Consider the following 17,274-nt stretch of genomic DNA (forward strand, 5'->3'; position numbering starts at 1 on the left):
TCCAGCATCCCTCTAAACTGGCAACCTGCAGGTATTTCTAATTTCTAAATAAACATGGTTTTTTTCTGTAGTATCTCCATAGTGAATTTTGCCCCACAGAATGCCTGTGGTTTGCAGCTGAAGGAAAAGAAGGAAGGGGGCTGGAATATTGCTTGCCCAAAATTCTCTTGTATTCATCATATCAGAGAAAATTGCTGGTGCTTTTTTCCAAGGCATTTTAGTGACTGACAGGAAATCTCATCTCTCCTAGAGTCCATGAACAGTCTGTGTCTCCTGCAGTAGTGAGGTGGTGGAGCACTCAGACGAAGCCACATCATTCTCATTTTAACAGTCCATTGACTACTGAACAGAGAAGAAAGCTTCCTAATTATTCTGCAGGCATGATAGTAAATATTTCAGTTAAGTAGTTACAGCTAAGCAAAACTAGAAGAGGTTTATCTGTTTCACTTGACTTTCCTCAGTTTTGATTTACTAATAGTTTAGGTTATGATTTGCAAATTAGACTAGTGCTCATCTTCATCAGAGGAATACAGTATGAACCAGTCGGTGCGTTCATTGATCACTGTGAAATGGAAAAGTTAAAACCATCTTTTTGGAAGAGGTGATGGCAAGCTCTGACTTGTTTGATGAGCACAAACTGTAGGTAGCTGTCTTTATGGACTGATGAACGTGCTAATTATCCCTCTGGGTTTGCTTGAAATCTTTGCAAAGTTTCACGCTCCCTTCCATCATTCCTTGGAAGTGCTTGATATATGTGTGTGTGTCTGTGTTTGTGATTTTTGCTATTCTCATAGATTTTTATTTCCTTTTACATATCCTTTTTACATATCACTCTTTTAAGCTGATTCTTTTTATTTAGACATGGTGTTGAACATAAGAAGTTTTCAAGCCAAAATAAATGAAAGCCTCTTTCATATCTTGACCTAGATAAAGTTTATCAATAAGCCTACATGTAGGTGAAAAAGCTATGTGCTTGTACAGGTTTACATACCTGTTCCAATTCAGGCCAGTATTCCTTGTGCCTGTAGAAGGGGGTCTTGCTGTCTCTGCTCTCCGGTATCTTTTTTCAAGTTCCAAGATGAGGAATTGTCCTGGTTTAACCCCAGCCAGCAGCCAAGACCCACACAGCCACTCAGTCACTGCCCCACCAGTGGGACTGGGGAGAGAATCAGAACAATAAAAAGTAGAAAGCTCGTGTGTTCAGATAAAGACAGCTTAATAGGGAAAGCAGAAGCTGCACACACAAGCAAAGCAAAACAAGGAATTAATTCATCACTTCCCATGGGCAGGCAGACATTCAGCCATCCTCAGGAGAGCAGGGCTCCATCAGGTGTAACAGCTACTTAGGAAGACAAACACCATCACCCCAAATGTTCCTCTCTGCCTCCTTCTTCCCACTTTATGTACTGAGCATGATGTCACATGGTCTGGAATATCCCTTTGGTCACTTGGGATCATTTGTCCAGCTGTGTTTCCTCCCAGTTTCCCATGCACCCCAGCCCCTCACCAGCATGGCAGAACAAAAAGCAGGAAAGGCCTTGGCTCTGTGTAAACCCTGCTCGGCAGTAAGAAAAATTCTCTGTGTTATCAAATGTCTTTTCATCACAAATCCAAAACACATCCTCATACCAGCCACTGTGAAGAAAATTAATTCTACCCCAGTCAAAACCAGAAACTCAGAGTATTGAGCAACTGATGAATTTGTATTTCCTAATATGAATAAATATAGAAACTCTAAACATCTCTGTCTTCCTTCCTACACTTCCTGTACATGTATGTATCTAGCTAAAGACAGGAATGATCAAATCACTCAGTCACACACATCTTTTTGGAACTGTGGGCTGTCGTGGCATGCATCATAGGAATGTTTTAGTTCTTCTCAGTTGTTACAGAAGGATCCAGAGCATTGATGTGGCTTACTGCATTTATCTGCTGCTGCTGGGAATATTTTTCTTCCTGTTTAAATGACTCAACAGGTAATTCCTAGAAAAAAGGAGCATAGTTTAAATGTCATATTGAAATTTTTCATCCTGCATTCAGGGTAACATCGATATTCCTTTTACATTTAATGATGCCCTTACTGTGTGAACGGAACCTGCACAACAAAATAGATGATTCCCGCTTTTGCTGTTGAAATTGTTTGAACCTGACCCTGTGTCCCCTGACTGTTTAGCAGCAGCCTTCTTGATTAAGATTTATTTCATTTTATTTTAGCTCATGTTCAGGGGATCATTATTTTCCTTACTGCATGAAAAAATATTTGGATTTTCTTTTCCTATTCAATCTTGATCTTTTCTGTTAGAGCTGAGTATATATAGAAATATGTTATGGTTAAGTAGCAATAGAGATGTCCATGTTGGGAGAGATTTTTGTTACCTTCTGGAGTTTATAGTGTTTTGTCTGGTGTATTGATTATTGGCTGCTGGTTAGTTTGTTCAAGGTCATAGAAGGGAAACAAACCTGAGTTAAAAATACCCTCAGAAAAGATGGCTTAAAGCAGCTCTTTTGAAAATTTGGTACAAGCAAGTAAGTAAACAATTGCTTTAAATTATTTGAACATAAATTGTCTTTAAAAATGGTAGAAATACCTTGACTGAGTAGAAATCATAAGTGCTACAGTAACAGTCATATCTGTGGAGCTTCTTGTGTTTCTTTGCTGTGTGTTATCCTTCTGCAAAAGAATCATTATGCATTTTGCCTTCTCTGTAGGTTGCAGCATGCCATCAGAGCAGAGATGTGCAGCTTTGAACAGCAGTTAATAAAAACATTCTTTGTGCTCTTTACTCTTGTCTTATATTATTTTACATTCTTTCTAGTGGCGAACACTCCTACCTTCTCCCTGGCACTGTAAAATTTTCCACAGAATTATTTTGTTAGAAGATACTAAACACAATTTGGCACTTCATTATGATGATGATGATGATGGATTTAAACTGGCTTCTGTTATTTAGTTAAGTGGTGACAAGTTTATCACTTGAAGGCTTGGCTTTCTCCTCCAGAACAGTTCTCTTGGTGCCTTCCTTCTTGGTGCTTCCTTCTCTCCTAAGAGCCCCATAGAGGTGGGCAGAGTATTGTTGTTTGAGATGTGATTTTTACAGCTTGTTCAAGTCTTCTCCTTGCTTCTCCCTACCTCCTGAGAACAGTCCAGGCAGAGGTGAGGAATTGGCTGGGCTGTGCTATCTTGGGGCCACAAGAAACTCAAGATGTTGTCATTCCTGGGTCAAGAAGATATGTTTGCATATCTCTTTCTTAAAGCCTTGAAAAAGGCTTCTTGAGGATTTTTTGACTGCCTCTGCTTATTTAGTTAGTGTTTAATTAATTTTAACATTTTTTCTAAGTTGTCTCTTCTTTTTTAGCAGTTTAAGCCTCTTTCTTCTTGTCACATCTAGTCAACACAGAGACAACAAATCTATTTCCTCTGGAAAGCAGCCTTCTTTGTACCTTTCTGCAACAGCCCCTCTCTGTCTTCTGTTCTTTAGGTCAGTCTTTCTTCATGTCTTTTCACAGTTGTTACATCCCTGCTCGCTCCGTTTGTTTGCTCCAGACCTTTGTGAGACGTGGTGTTGAACCCACAGTCAGTATTCCATTTAGAGACTTACTGAGTGGACATCACAAGGAGAGGATTATTCTAAGATGTCTTGTTAGCTGCATTCTTGGGTTTGTACCTCAGTATGACGTCCTGGGTTTGGCAGTTTTTGCTACAGACAGCATCCAGTGATTCAAGTTAATCTATCGATCTGGCCCTCTGGTATTTTGAATGGATTTGACATCTTGCTCCCAGCTACTTTCCTGGAGGCACTGTAATCCCTTGCTGTCTCGTGGCTAAATGTGCATCCTTCAAGTGGCCACGACGCTGGTGGCTCTGTGGCTCTGTGACTGACTGATAAAATGAGATGCACACTTCCAAACCATTCCTGCCACCTTTCTCTCTGCACAGCTTCTGGCACATGGGCAGTGCAGGTGGAATTTGTTCTGAGGCCTTGGGCATTGCTGGTTTCTTTCTGAGGAACGCCTTTGCTCCTCCATCACCACACAATCACAGTACAGGAGCGTACTCAGGAAGTTACACGTGACAGTGATTGAAAATCTAAAGGGAGAAAAACATCTTTTCATTATGTAGGGGCACTGTAAGTTCCATAACTTGGCTGGGGACTAGAGATGTTGTGTTGCTGCTATTCCTACTGACAAAATTTGCAACAGACCTTGTGGTGTGAAACATTTTACAAAACCCAGAGTTGTTTCTCTTTGAAAACACTGGTGCCAGAAAGCCTGATAAGGTAATAAAGAGAAAAATGGTTAAAAGGTAAAAGAAAAAAAGATAAATATTTCCCTTCCAAAAGAATGTTTTCTCTAATTGCTTAAGAATCATTGGTGTGAAATGATTTGTCGTATTTGGAGAGAATTTTAGACATGCTAATTGATCTAAGTAGAATTTTTCTCCTTTAAAAATGTGGAGGCAAAAAAAAAAGGTTTTATAGGAGTAACGAAATACAGCATAGTTTTCCTTCATTCCATTTAATAGGGGCTTGCAATTTCCCTTAATCCATTTTGGTTGTTGATTGTAGGTATAAAGTTTGCAGTGGGCTCATGATAAATCTGCCAAAAGCTGAACAGTACAGACAATAAACTCCTTTTTTTACAGTCTGTTTTTTACTGGGCTTGTCTTGAAAGCTTCTCTTCCAACCCTTCTATTTCTCTTTATGTCAAACTGAGCTGAAAAACATATTTATATCCAGTCAACCGGAGTTACTGAAAAATAATTAGGATTGTTCCAAACAGAAAATATATCAGATTAAACTTCCTTTGGGAAAATGCCTCACTGCCTGTGCTGAGTAAACACACCAACATCATTAACTCGTGGATCTTGTTTCCCTGTTCTTTCTATATTTTGAAGAACAGAGAACCAGGTGCAGCTACCCACCTTATTGTTTCTTTCTGAAACAATATTTATATTCTCATCATGGATGTATTAAGGTAGTGGCTGAAATGGGTCCACAGTACACAATGCTACACTGTGCTGGCCCTTCTGACTTGGAGAATTGCTGTCCTAGGGGGATTTCTAAACTTTCATTCCAGCATTTCTAGATTTCAGCTCTGGCCACTGGATAAGGAAATATGTCTTGTGCAATGAAGCTGAAGAGAAATTAAATTTTTCTGAAATTAGGGTTATTTTGTTTCCGTGGTAGTACTTAGGCAGAAAGAATTCTTCAGGGTGTCTTGAACTCTTCAGTGCAGCGTGGCTCGGATGTCAGGGCTTGCAATGAAAATCCATCACATTAGGGAATGCTCACCTCCTGCCTGCATGATTCCCAGTAGTTTTGTGATGAGTTATCTTGCAGAGTGGTGTGGGATTTTAATACAATAATCTGTACATTAGTGGGAATATGTCATGCTAGGGCTAAACCATCCTGGCCAGAAGAGGAGCCACAAATCCCAGTGCATTGAAATTCAGTAAACTTCGAAATTATGTAAACATAATATATTGAATTAGCTCAGATAGCTAGTTCATTTTAAGAAGGCTTATTTTCTTCTCAGTGTTGACATCAAATCCAAGTACAACCTTGAAGGATATGCTCTAACATTGTAAAAACTTTATGTAAAACTAGACTGTGAACAATTAAGGGGTTTTGGGGGGTTGGGGAGAGGCAATCAGGTTTGGCAGGCTGGCAGTCAAGATTGGAGTATGCAGAGTCTCTCAAACACGAGCTTCCAAAGGCTTTTGTAGAGTGCCAGGAGAGCTGTGCAGGGTTTCATTTCTCTTTGAGCATGCATCAAGATTAGATGTCATTGAATGTTGCTGGCTTTGTAAGATTACTGGATTAGTAGTGATTTAGGTTGTTTTACCATACATCTTATTTCCTGATCAATGTGGCATGAGTTTTAAACAATTCTGGCATTCACTAGTTTTTCACAATTTATACAACTATGAATTTCATTAGTGATTTTCAGCATATTCCCCGTGGCTTCTGGAACAGCAGCCAGAAATGCCTACTCTGGAAGAACATTTTTGGTTTGAAATTGGCAATAATGCCTTTTTTCAAGCCAAAAAATTATCATCTCACTTTTGAATTGAAAGCTGTCACATACTTCTAGTGGAGAGGGAGAAACCATGTAATTTATCTTCTGTATGGGGGAAGGAAAAGCAAGCTGTGATGCTCTTCAAGGCAAAATATGTTTTCACTAGTGAAGAGCTGTACTTTGCCTTATGTAATTTTCCTCATTTTTGTACTTTGTTTTTGTCTGTTAGCGTAAGGATCCATAAATTGCTCAAACCCTCTCATCTCTCCCCTTGCTCCCTGTCTGAGGAGTTATGCATTAGAGCCAACTGGTTGCCTAGGAAAGGTGGCTCTTTTTTCAGCAAGAAAATTGTCAGGACTGTACTGAGAGTGACATAAGTGTTCTTCATGGGCATTATCTATGCAAAAAAACCCTAAGTGTGTGTGTTCTCAGAATAGGGCTGATTGTTCTGGGCTCCTACCACAGGAAATAGTCACTTCCCTACCTGTGGATTTTCTGCTCTTTCTGCTGCTGAGAGTTCTTTCAGGTCGATCTGCTTGACTTCGTGTGTGGAAACCCATTTATAACAGGAGAGGGAAAGCTAATCCCAACTGAATTTCAGTCACCTTTGCCTTCTGGAATATATAGAATTTCCCTTGAAGTTTTTACAGAGTCTGCAGTCGGCACAAAACAGACCTACAGGCTCCTTTGATATTTTTAAGCCTCTGCTTCATCAATTGTGCAGGCTTTTGGTTTATTTCCAAGTTCAGTCCAACGTTCTGGTTTTGATGTAGAGACCCTGATGTTATTTTTGATCTTTTATCTTGCTTTAACTTTGTTTCCTTGTGTTTGTTCCTAGTCATAAATTTGGTTAGGACAGAAATTGTTATTTCAGGGCAAAGGTTGCAGTAAGCACAAGAGGGGATTTTTAGATTCTGAGGCACCAGGATGGTCTGACAGATCAGGAGCTTCATTTCAGGAAATACTACACTATCTTTCCTGTCTAAAGCCATACTGAAGTTGTGGTGATTTTAGACATGTGAACGCTGAAAAGATGTTTTGGAGTGAAGGTTTCTGTTCTATGGAATAGGAGGAAGAAGAAAAAGTAGAGAGACTTTGTGTGGATTGTCAGTAGAGCAGATCTTTAGCTCATGAACAGCAGGGAAAGAGGAAATCACATTATCCAGGGTGGTTCAGTCCATTGCTAGTCAACTGATAAAAATTTCACGGAAGAGTTTGTATTTTTGCATAAATAGTGTGAGAAGGATGAAAAAAATGTGCCTCTCTTTGTTCAAGGAGTTATTTCCAGGTTGCTTTTATACTTCACATATATGTTGTTACATATATAAACATATATGGGGGAACCTGTGCTTAAAGCTAATCTCGAAGGTGTGTCCGAGTGACTTTCATTTTTCTGAGGTAGATTGAAAGTGTTGGGGTTTATTCTGTATATAAATGCAATCAAGGTAAATCAGTATTTTTAAATAGAATCAGATTATGACTACTAAATGAAATTCACGCTTTAGTTCTTTTGTCTAAGTAAATTTCACTAATTTTTAGTGTACTGAGTAGCCTTTGTTTCCATGAAAGAGAAGATTGCATGGTGGTGGTCTTACGTAACCCAGCTTCTGATACCCAATTTTTAATTGAGTTGCCAGTTAAATCTATGCTTTCAAGGATTATTATGGTCTATAAGGATGACAGGAAGGCTGCACCATTCCAAGATAATAAAGTCATATAGTACTGATGAAGATGAATATATGAACAACCTACTTTCAGAGGTAATACATCTTTTGTTGATATTATTTTTTTACTTAAAAATAGAAAGTTAAATTGAATTAATGCACTTTCTTCTCCAAGTTCCCGTATATGCACATAGAAACACAGCACCTGCACTTGGCAATTCCTTTGATTTTGATCTCTCTTCAGTTCTGTGTATTCTTTTCTCTCTTATTCCTGCCCCTCAGAGCTCAGAAATGTTTGTATCAAGGTATTATTCCTGGGCAGGAGTTCCAAGGCTATGATACTGCTATTGTTAATGGCGTGCTAGAAAAGAAGTGCCGAGCTGGGGAAGAAGCACAGTAAGGACTTGATTGAACTCCCATAGGGCTTCCATTGAAGATTCTCATTATCTTGTACAGACTTTTGTTCATCTTGTGCTGTGTTGTAGCCCTAGTGACTGCAGGGTAGAAAGTCAGCTGCTTCTCTTCAGTGCTTGGCGTGTAGAATCAAAAATGTGACAGTTATGCATTTGCTATTCAGAAAAAAAAAAAAATAAAAAGAAAACCTTTGCCAATTTAAAGTTTTTATGAGCAAAATAATAAGAATTCATGAGAACATGCACAAGAGCACTTGTTTCCAGTCAGAAAAATTGAGGGAAAATCACTAAATGGGTTTTATGCTAAAGAATGGAACAGTCTTGAAACCACAATTTGTCATACACATGTTAGCATATGTGAAGCAGTAATTCCACCGATTCTCCATCTTCATGGAGATATACAGAGCTCACATAATCTTCTTCAATAATTTGGACACTTTATGTGTATCTTAGAGGAAGTTCTGTCTCTCTTCCTGATGAAAGCACAGCCTGAAGCTGCAGCCCGGCGAGATGGCACTATTGGTACGCACTGTGGCTGGCGAGGGAGCGGCTCTCCCTGCAGACACGCGGGTGCGGTGCGTTAATGATGCCCAGGCGTTAATGACCCCTGGCCGGGCCGCGTTAATTGGGGCGCCCCGGGAGCGGCCCCGCGCCAAGGCTGGGCCGGCGGCGCCCCCTGCCGGCCGCCCTGGGAATGGCATCGGGAATGGCACCAGGAGCGGCACCGGGAATGGCACCAGGAGCGGCACCGGGAATGGCACCGGGAATGGCACTGGGAATGGCACCAGGAGCGGCGCCAGGAGCAGCACCAGGAATGGCAGCAGGAGTGGCGCCGGGAACTGGCACCAGGAGCAGCACCAGGAGTGGCACCAGGAATGGCACCGGGAATGGCACTGGGAATGGCACTGGGAATGGCACCAGGAGCGGCACTAGGAATGGCACCGGGAATGGCACCAGGAGCGGCATAGGGAATGGCACGAGGAGCAGCACTGGACTCGCCGTGCCACACCTGCCCAGAGCTCCTGGGTGGCAACGTGGCATCCCTGAGATGTGGTTCAAAGATCTCTGAAATGATTGGCAGTCTTCCTGGCCACTTCCAGTGTACTTTGGGTCAGGCCCACAAAAGCTTGAGACTTCACAGAATTTAGGACTAGGTCTAAATACATAAAACCCTGGTTTTTCCAAGGATTTTAAACATTTTGTTTTGGGTCAGTTGCCATATAAAGGCAAAAAATGTATATACATGTCTATATTTTATATGGTATATATACATTTTGCATATGTAATATAAATAATGGCTATACAAATGTATACAAAGGGTATATAACAAAACTACATTATAAATACTAGATTGGCAAAACTGCAGTAAAATATTTTTTTATATTTGGTCAGATTTCATACAATTCTGTGTAGTTCTATTTTTTGACCACTGATACATGTTTTCCCTTCCAGAAATATCTCCATAAAACCGCCTCTTCTGTTTTCATTTTTGTGTTCTGTGTAGTTGTGTTCCAGTCACAGTTTGGAGTCTGCAGAATATTGTAGCTTAGATGGGTGCAGTAGTCCTCCTTATTAATCAAGAGTAATTTATTTTTATGTAGTTTATTTAATTGTGTTTTTAATACTTTTTTTCTTTCTTTCAAAATTTAGGTGGAGAACAGACCAAAGTATTATGGAAGAGAGTAAGTGTTTTTATCTTTTAATTGTCTGTTGGGTGTATCCAAAAGTCGTTACACTAGAATTAAAAAAAAAGGCACAATGGAGGTCTAATAATATATTTTATTTTACCTTTAACTGGGAGCATAATACAGTGAAAGCCTAATAATATAGCTGTGTTACAGTCCATTGCTGCTGGTCACAATCCTTGGATTATGCTGTTGTGTGAGCCTGCATGTTTATTTTACTTCTCTCAGGAGAGTTTTGAGCAAAAAATGTTGTCTAGGTTATTCCTTCCTTTGATTTTAGTAGTTGTTTGAACCTGCTAGTGGTTCTGCACTGGCCTGGGAAGGGGAGAAGCAGCTTGTCTCTCTCACTGGCTTTTTGTGTATGTTCCTATGCTTTCACCACCCTACTGAGTTGTGGAAGTATGTGTATACTGCTGCTTGTGTAGCTGCTGTTCTCCCTGCTTAAGTTACAAGGTCCAAAATACCCAAAGAAGAGCAGTATTTTTCTTTGAAGAAAAATACCAAACCACCAGATTATAATTCCTTTGGGCTCAGCAGTCTTTTTGCCAATAAATAACTAGGAAGGGGTTGTGTTGTGCATTAGCATGGAGATCTAGGCAGGTGAAGGGGAAAGGCACAGCCACTGCAGCAGCCACCCAGCCTTGGCATTTGGCCTTACTGGAGTGATATGCTGAGACCCCAGCCCTTATCACTAGCTGAATTACTTAGATCCCATGTTCTATTTTTTATTCTGTCCCAGACACACCATATATGTTTAATGATCCTTCTCTACCACCAGAAACCTCAAGAACCAGTAGTTTTGCCCCTAATTACTGAAGTTTCATTTTTTAAATATTACCTTTGCCAATGAGGAATTCAGATCTAGCCACTGGAGTACAACAGAGCTGAAGACAGCTGCTACTTGAGTTACACATCACACTTCCTACAGCAGGACTTGTAAAACCATTGCTGCAGCCTCTTATCCAGGAACGTGCCTGGGTTTGTGGGGCAGCAGGGCTGACAGGAACTATAAGATGTCATCTTGGTTAACCTGCCCAGGCAAGATCACCCTAGTTATTATCATTCTGAAAGGAGATTTCAGAAGCACTGAGGTAGTCCTATAAAAGCAGCTGACTCAGTACTCAGAAGTACTTGGAAAGAGAAACAGCAATTTCTAGGGAAAGAAACTGAAAAAGCCATCATTACATTACTGTATAAACCTGTGATGTGGCTGCATTTCAGGTAGTGCACGTATTTCTGGTCCCTCTCTACCCTTTACTCCTCCATCCTTGTCTGTAAGGTTGTGGGAGAAGAGAAAGGTGCTGTCAGGAGCAGCAGTGGTGGAGTGAAGGGATGCAGCTCCTGCCACGGGATGTCACCTCAGTGGTGCCCAAGAAGGGGACATGCACAGTACCTTTTTCAAGTTCACTGCCAGAGGCAGCTGCAGAGGCCAAAAGCACCGAGATCTAAAAGGGTTTACAAGTGAGATTCTCGAATATGTGAAGGGTAAGGTCACAAGTGATCAGATACAATTGTGTCTAAAGCAGTGATGGATAGGCAGGGATGAGAAGTGAAAGAAATATGTCACTGCTTCCTGCACCCTTTCTGTAAGCATTTCTTGTCAGCTGCTGTCAGAAGCAGGCATTAGTTCAGGGGATCTTGTACCACATACAAGCTCTTTTCATGCTCTTATAAAAATGTACTAAAAATATCCATAAGAAAGCCCAGATTACCCAGTGCTTACCACTCATGGTTAAAGAAATTTCACAGGTGTCCCAAGCATCACATCCAAGTGATTTCTTAAATTGATCACAGATATTTTGTCCTAATATCTAACCTAATGTCTGCTGTATTTTGTGGGGAATACCTTGTGCTTATTATTTTTTAAAATTATGAATTGCCCTGAGTTTACTGGTTAAAATCATGTTTCAGTTATATCATTTAGAGGATGTTTTCTCCCACCTGTACAGAGAGAAAAGATTAATCAATTCCCATTACCTTTAACATAAAGTCACACTGGAAAGGTCATCTAAACCTAATATTTTCAACATATATTAATTGTGAAAAGACAATGTAAAGAGAGCGGAACATTTGCATTTACATCCAACGTGTTTTTCTTCTCTTTCACTGCCAAGCCAGAGGCAGTGTTAGGAATGTGCCACTTCATATGTATTGTCAGAAAAGAGAAAATGCTGAAGGCCAGTACATTTTAGTGCCTTTTTTTAGACAGCAGCAAAAATAGAAACTTTCAAAACCTCTGAAGAGACCCTCAGAGACTTATCAGCTAGCAAAATGTGTGTAGGAGTTAAGACTCAAACTGCTGTCAAGACTGAATTTGTACTTATGGAGAGATCACTGCTAAATATTGGTTTTCATAAGGTTAATTGTGCATCCTAGGCCCTCTTTCTTTCTTAAAATAGCAATGACAAAAGAATCAGAGAAGTATTGCTTTTTTCCAGCACTGAATGAGGAGCTCCTTGACATGAAGAAAACAATGTTTTTCTCAAGACTTCTCCATACCTTCTTCTACTTTAATATATGCAGAATAGAATTTTGAATAATTGTTTCCATTTTTGTCTCTGTTTTCCTTACAACTTGAGGAAGCAATATAATATTAAAATGAAGCAAATTGATTATCAGAAGACCTATGATTTTAATTATACTTAAATATTTATGTACATAAATACCTACCTTTAAATAACTACATATTAAAATGCAATAATTCAAATGTTTTTAAAACGCCTTTTTGCCTAGTTTTCAATTCTGTTGTAAGGCCACTAGAAAGGAAACAAGGAGGAGGGGCATAGACTGGTAAAAGAGAAAAGTTGTGAAAAGACTGGGCATTTATGGAAAATAACCTTTGGATGCAGCTGAATTTATCCTGGCTGAAAGAGAATTTCCAGTGTAATTTTTGTGTCTGTGCTGAACTTGTCCAGGCCAGGTGACCATCCTGCTCCTTGGATGCTACCCTGATGGCTTAGACCACGGTGCTTGAGAGTGCTGGAATTTTCAGATGTTTTCTGGGATGGAGAAGGGTGTTTTTCTGGTTGGATTATTCTGTAAGTCACTGCAATATCTCCCCTCAGGTTTCACGGGATCATTTCTCGGGAGCAAGCAGATGAAATACTTGCTGGTGTAGAAGGAGCATATATTCTTAGAGAAAGCCAGCGGCAACCCGGCTGCTACACCCTTGCTCTCAGGTAAATGCTGGTTTAATAGAGGTTTAAGTGTGCTTAATGGAGGGGATTATATTGGTCCCTTTTGAGTGAAGTCTGTCTCCACCATTACCTAATACACTGTGTGACACTAGAGTGCTTTTACACCCTCTTCTCAGCAGTTTGACCATCACGGTACTGCAGCAACCCAGTCTCTCTTTCAGGACCTGCCTAGGAAGTCCTTTTTCAAAAGCAGTGCCCATTTTCAGATTTTTTTTTAATTTTTTTTTTACCTAGAGTTAAGTTTTGTAAAGATGGATCTTCTCCTTCAAGACTCTATAAAAGATGTGAGTGAATACAGAATAGGAATGCATCCCAGTAGAGGACACAGCCAAGTTGTCCTTGGAGCTCAGTGTTGTGTACAAACATCAACAGCTATCTGTGATAATAACCCCAAATAAAGCTGGAAAATCGTGACATCCAGAAGCTGAAAACTGGCAGTTTTCTTCCCCAGTAGGGACTCAGGTATTTTGTAGGAATACATTGCTGCTGCTCGAAGTAGGAGTCTGCTATTCAACTGAACTAAAAATGCAGGGGGAGCCCAAGCTCCAAACTCACTGCCCCTTACAGATGCCTTTCCTGGCTCAGCTGGGTCATTCAAAACCTGCCCACTCAGGTCTTAAAGACACTGTGTATTTGCAAGAGAAACAAGAGAACAAGATATTCAGTTAGATGAAACAAACTCCTTGACAATATTTTGCAATTTTTATAACATTATTATTCCTGTGAGATATACACAAACTACAAGTCTGCATTTTTACCCTTCTGCTAGAAAGATAGAAAGAAAAATCCTTTGAGGAGTTAGCCCAAGTAGCTGTGATACAGTGCTGAAATCATGCTTAGAATTTGTATTGATGTGCAGATGGTAAAGCTGGAAAAGCTGGTGAGTCATGACAACTAAAAAGTGGTGTAAATTAAAACCAATTTGTGTCAGCTGAAAAAGAACAAACATGGTTTTTTAGGGTTTTGGAGAAGATGTCAAAATGAAGAATAAAAAATAATAAAAGATAAGAATTATGGCAAAATGCCTATTGTTTTGATGAAACAACATGTTTTCTAACTCCATCTGGATTTTTGTAGAATCAAAACTGAATTTAATTATAAATTGAGATTTTATATGAAAAATCTGGGTGAAACATAAAAGGCTTAAACCTTGTGATTTGAAGTCCCAACAAAATTTGCAGACATGCAGTTTTAATGCAATGTAAGGACCATTTAACTCAATAGTGTATCTTTGAATGCTTTAATCAATTATGGCGTTCCAGCCTCAGTGTCATAAACTGAATGTGCTACTACAGCACCTGGATTATTAAAACACTTAAAAAATCCCAATAGGTTACGCCTGCTGTAAGTAGGGCTAGTGTTTTCCCACATAACTTTGAATATTTAATAGGGCCCTGAATTAGGAGCTTGGTCTCCCTGGTTTCCTGACAGAGCCTGATTCCGACCCTTAGGATTTTGATTACTTGGTAGATGTCCATCTCTTCGTTTACTGTAAATATGCCCATATGTGGTTAAGCACCTGCTTTCTGCATCTCAAAAATGCTTCATGATGGAAGAGCCTTCACTGAATTCTCTCTTTCTTTCTTCTCTCCCTCTGTTATTTTCTGGTGTTTGCAGATTTGGTAATCAGACCTTAAACTACAGGTTGTTCTACGATGGGAAGCACTTTGTTGGGGAGAAGAGATTTGAATCAATCCATGATCTGGTTACAGATGGCTTGATAACATTGTACATAGAAACAAAGGCTTCTGAGTATATTTCCAAAATGACAACAAACCCCATATATGAGCACATTGGATATGCCACTTTGCTTAGAGAAAAAGTGTCCCGGAGGCTGAGCAGAACAAAAAATGAATCAAGAAAAGCAAGTGTAACGAGTGAAGAAAATACTCCAGTTGAAAAGGTAAGTATTCAGTTTAAAATTTTTGTAATTAATACCAGTCTTTCTATGAAACCTGAGAAGAAAAGGTTTTGTCAGAGGACCTGTTTCTATTTTACCGTACTTTAATAAGTATTGCTATCCCACTGCAAAGTTAATATGGCCTTGGGCCCCAACTAATGTTTGACTGGAGCTTATGATAAAACCTTTCTCATAAGTACCAAATGTAAATATTTTCACCGTGTAAATTTATAGGTGTATACCATTTACCTTAGGAGCTGCATCTCAATTGGTCACAGGTTATATTTGTCCATGTAGATACTCAAGCATTTTCCACAGCAGGGTTATGAATCCGGTTCCCACTGACCCTTCACCAGAGCTCAAGTTTGTATCTTTCTGTACATGGTTCAAAGCTCCTCTTCTCTGACAAGCCTTGGTGGATGGGTCTCAAATTGGGATACTGTGTGTTTTCTTTCCTTCTCATGGATCTGAAATTGGGATGTTGCCTGTTTGCCTCCATTTCTTCTCACTCTTCTCATTTGAAGTGGGCTTTGCTTGATCTCCTTCTCTTTTGCGTTCGTATCCCAAAACGTTGTATGGACTAGGACTTACATGATGATAAACTGAGAATTTTGTGCAGTTAGCAGCCATCTGAAGATTTAAAATTAGAAATTATTTTACATATGAGAAACAGCCTTGTAAGGAGTGACATGTGGATATTTTCATTTCCCAGGTGGTATGGCAGCAAGAGCTGTCAAACAAAACTTTGTTTTTGAGTCTGGTCCTTGAGCTGAATTGACTTACTGACATTTGTTAAGCATACTTCTGCAGAGTGACTTGATTTTGTGTTCAGTGTGCTGGCCAGCTAGTTGGGAACTAGAGCCAGTTTTTCTTTGGAAAGCAGTGAGTGGATTTCCTGTCATACAGTCATGGAGAGTATGAAGGAGATCAGCCTTTTTATATGTATCCTCGTGTCTCTAGGGCATTTCTGCAGGATCATCTGTTGGGTTCACATATCTGCATTGGCTGATTATTTACTGGTTTGGATTTCTCAGTAATAATAATTGCTTGAGTAACTGACCTGACACGTAAACCTATTCATCCTCTATAACAAATCAATTCCATTGACAATGGCATTTTTTAGGGAAGGCATACTGATACAGGGAAGGCCTTTGGGGAAGGGCACAACAACAAGTCCTCCATTCATGTTCTATTTCAAAATAAATCCACTGGTGATGGCAGTTTTTCGTTCAGTTGAATGGTGTTGTAATACCCAAGAGGAGTAGATGCCATTGAGACATCCAGTGCTCGTTCAGTTGATTCCTGTGATTGGACACTGGGTGATTTTGAATGCTGTGACAGGCATATAAAAGGAAATTTTTACTTTATTTGAGGCACAATTAGAAGTAGACACAGTGCACTGTGACAGATTTTTTGGTGTAGGTGTTTCTGTGTAAGTAAGGGAAGGGTCCAGAGGGTGGTCTGGAACTGGGTCATTACTGGGATGATTGTAAATATTATTGCATGCATGTAGTGTAATAAAGCAATCAGGGAGATTGAAAACCATGCTGCATTCTCTAGGAAATCAGAAGAATTTGACCTGTACAAGGAAAAACACAGTTTCAAAATTGTGTTTAGTTTTACTTACAGTTTTTGCAGTTGAGGAGCAAGACTTCTGTTATTCTCAAAGTGCTCCCAAAGGCTTCAGAGGGGTTTGCTCTAGTACTAAATATTTCATAACAGATTATGTTTTCTGTTGTGCTTGAGGTTGGATGCCATCCTTCAGGTTGGGCAGCTTTAAGCAGGCATTGCAAAAACCCTTTTAGACCAACAGAAGGGAAACCATTGCTGAAGGGACCCCTGGCCTCTCTCCTTCACCACTACCTTTTTACTGATGTATGGTTTTGTGCAGCTACACAATAGGTGACACTGGCAAACAACTCCAGATTAAAACTGACTCAGCCAGGAGAAAAAATAAGTGAATTTTCTACCACGTCTTCTACCTTAACCACTTCATATGAATAGAAACGCAGCACAAGACCCTTTCCTGATAACAGCTCAAAAAACTATTCTATTGGCTTAATGTGAGAGGAGTACTGCATTCTTAGTTCCAAGTACCTGTGCTTAAAAATGTTTGGAGCTGATGTAATGCACTGGCAATAGTGAAAACACACCTCTGGACCTCATTAATGATTGTGTTAGGTCCTCTTTTGTATTGCTGCTGAATGAAATTTAAGTGTTTAGAGGATTATTTGTCTCTGAGGTAGTTCTAATATGAAAGGAAGATCCTTGGCCTACAAGGACTTGTGCTCATCTAGATTTCTGTATGTGCAGGCAGGAGCAGCCTGCAAGGCTGGGCTCTGTGGCTGAGCTGTCATGTAAAAATAGCTGGCTTCAGCTAAGCAACTACACTGTTGG

General features: G+C 39.9%; 1 protein-coding gene across 2 annotated transcripts in view; it reads left to right on the forward strand.

Moving 5' to 3' along the window:
• CHN2 (chimerin 2) overlaps window positions 1–17,274 on the forward strand; it is a 158,765-nt gene that overhangs the window by 79,304 nt on the left and 62,187 nt on the right. For both annotated transcript variants that reach the window (XM_030944150.1, XM_030944151.1), the window contains exons 4-6: window positions 9,746–9,777; window positions 12,846–12,959; window positions 14,595–14,880. In XM_030944150.1, coding sequence (XP_030800010.1) covers window positions 9,746–9,777; window positions 12,846–12,959; window positions 14,595–14,880 — 432 coding nt within the window. The remainder of the gene's footprint in view (window positions 1–9,745; window positions 9,778–12,845; window positions 12,960–14,594; window positions 14,881–17,274) is intronic.

This window comes from Camarhynchus parvulus, chromosome 2 (genome assembly GCF_901933205.1).
Source record: "Camarhynchus parvulus chromosome 2, STF_HiC, whole genome shotgun sequence".
NCBI classification, from domain to species: domain Eukaryota; kingdom Metazoa; phylum Chordata; class Aves; order Passeriformes; family Thraupidae; genus Camarhynchus; species Camarhynchus parvulus.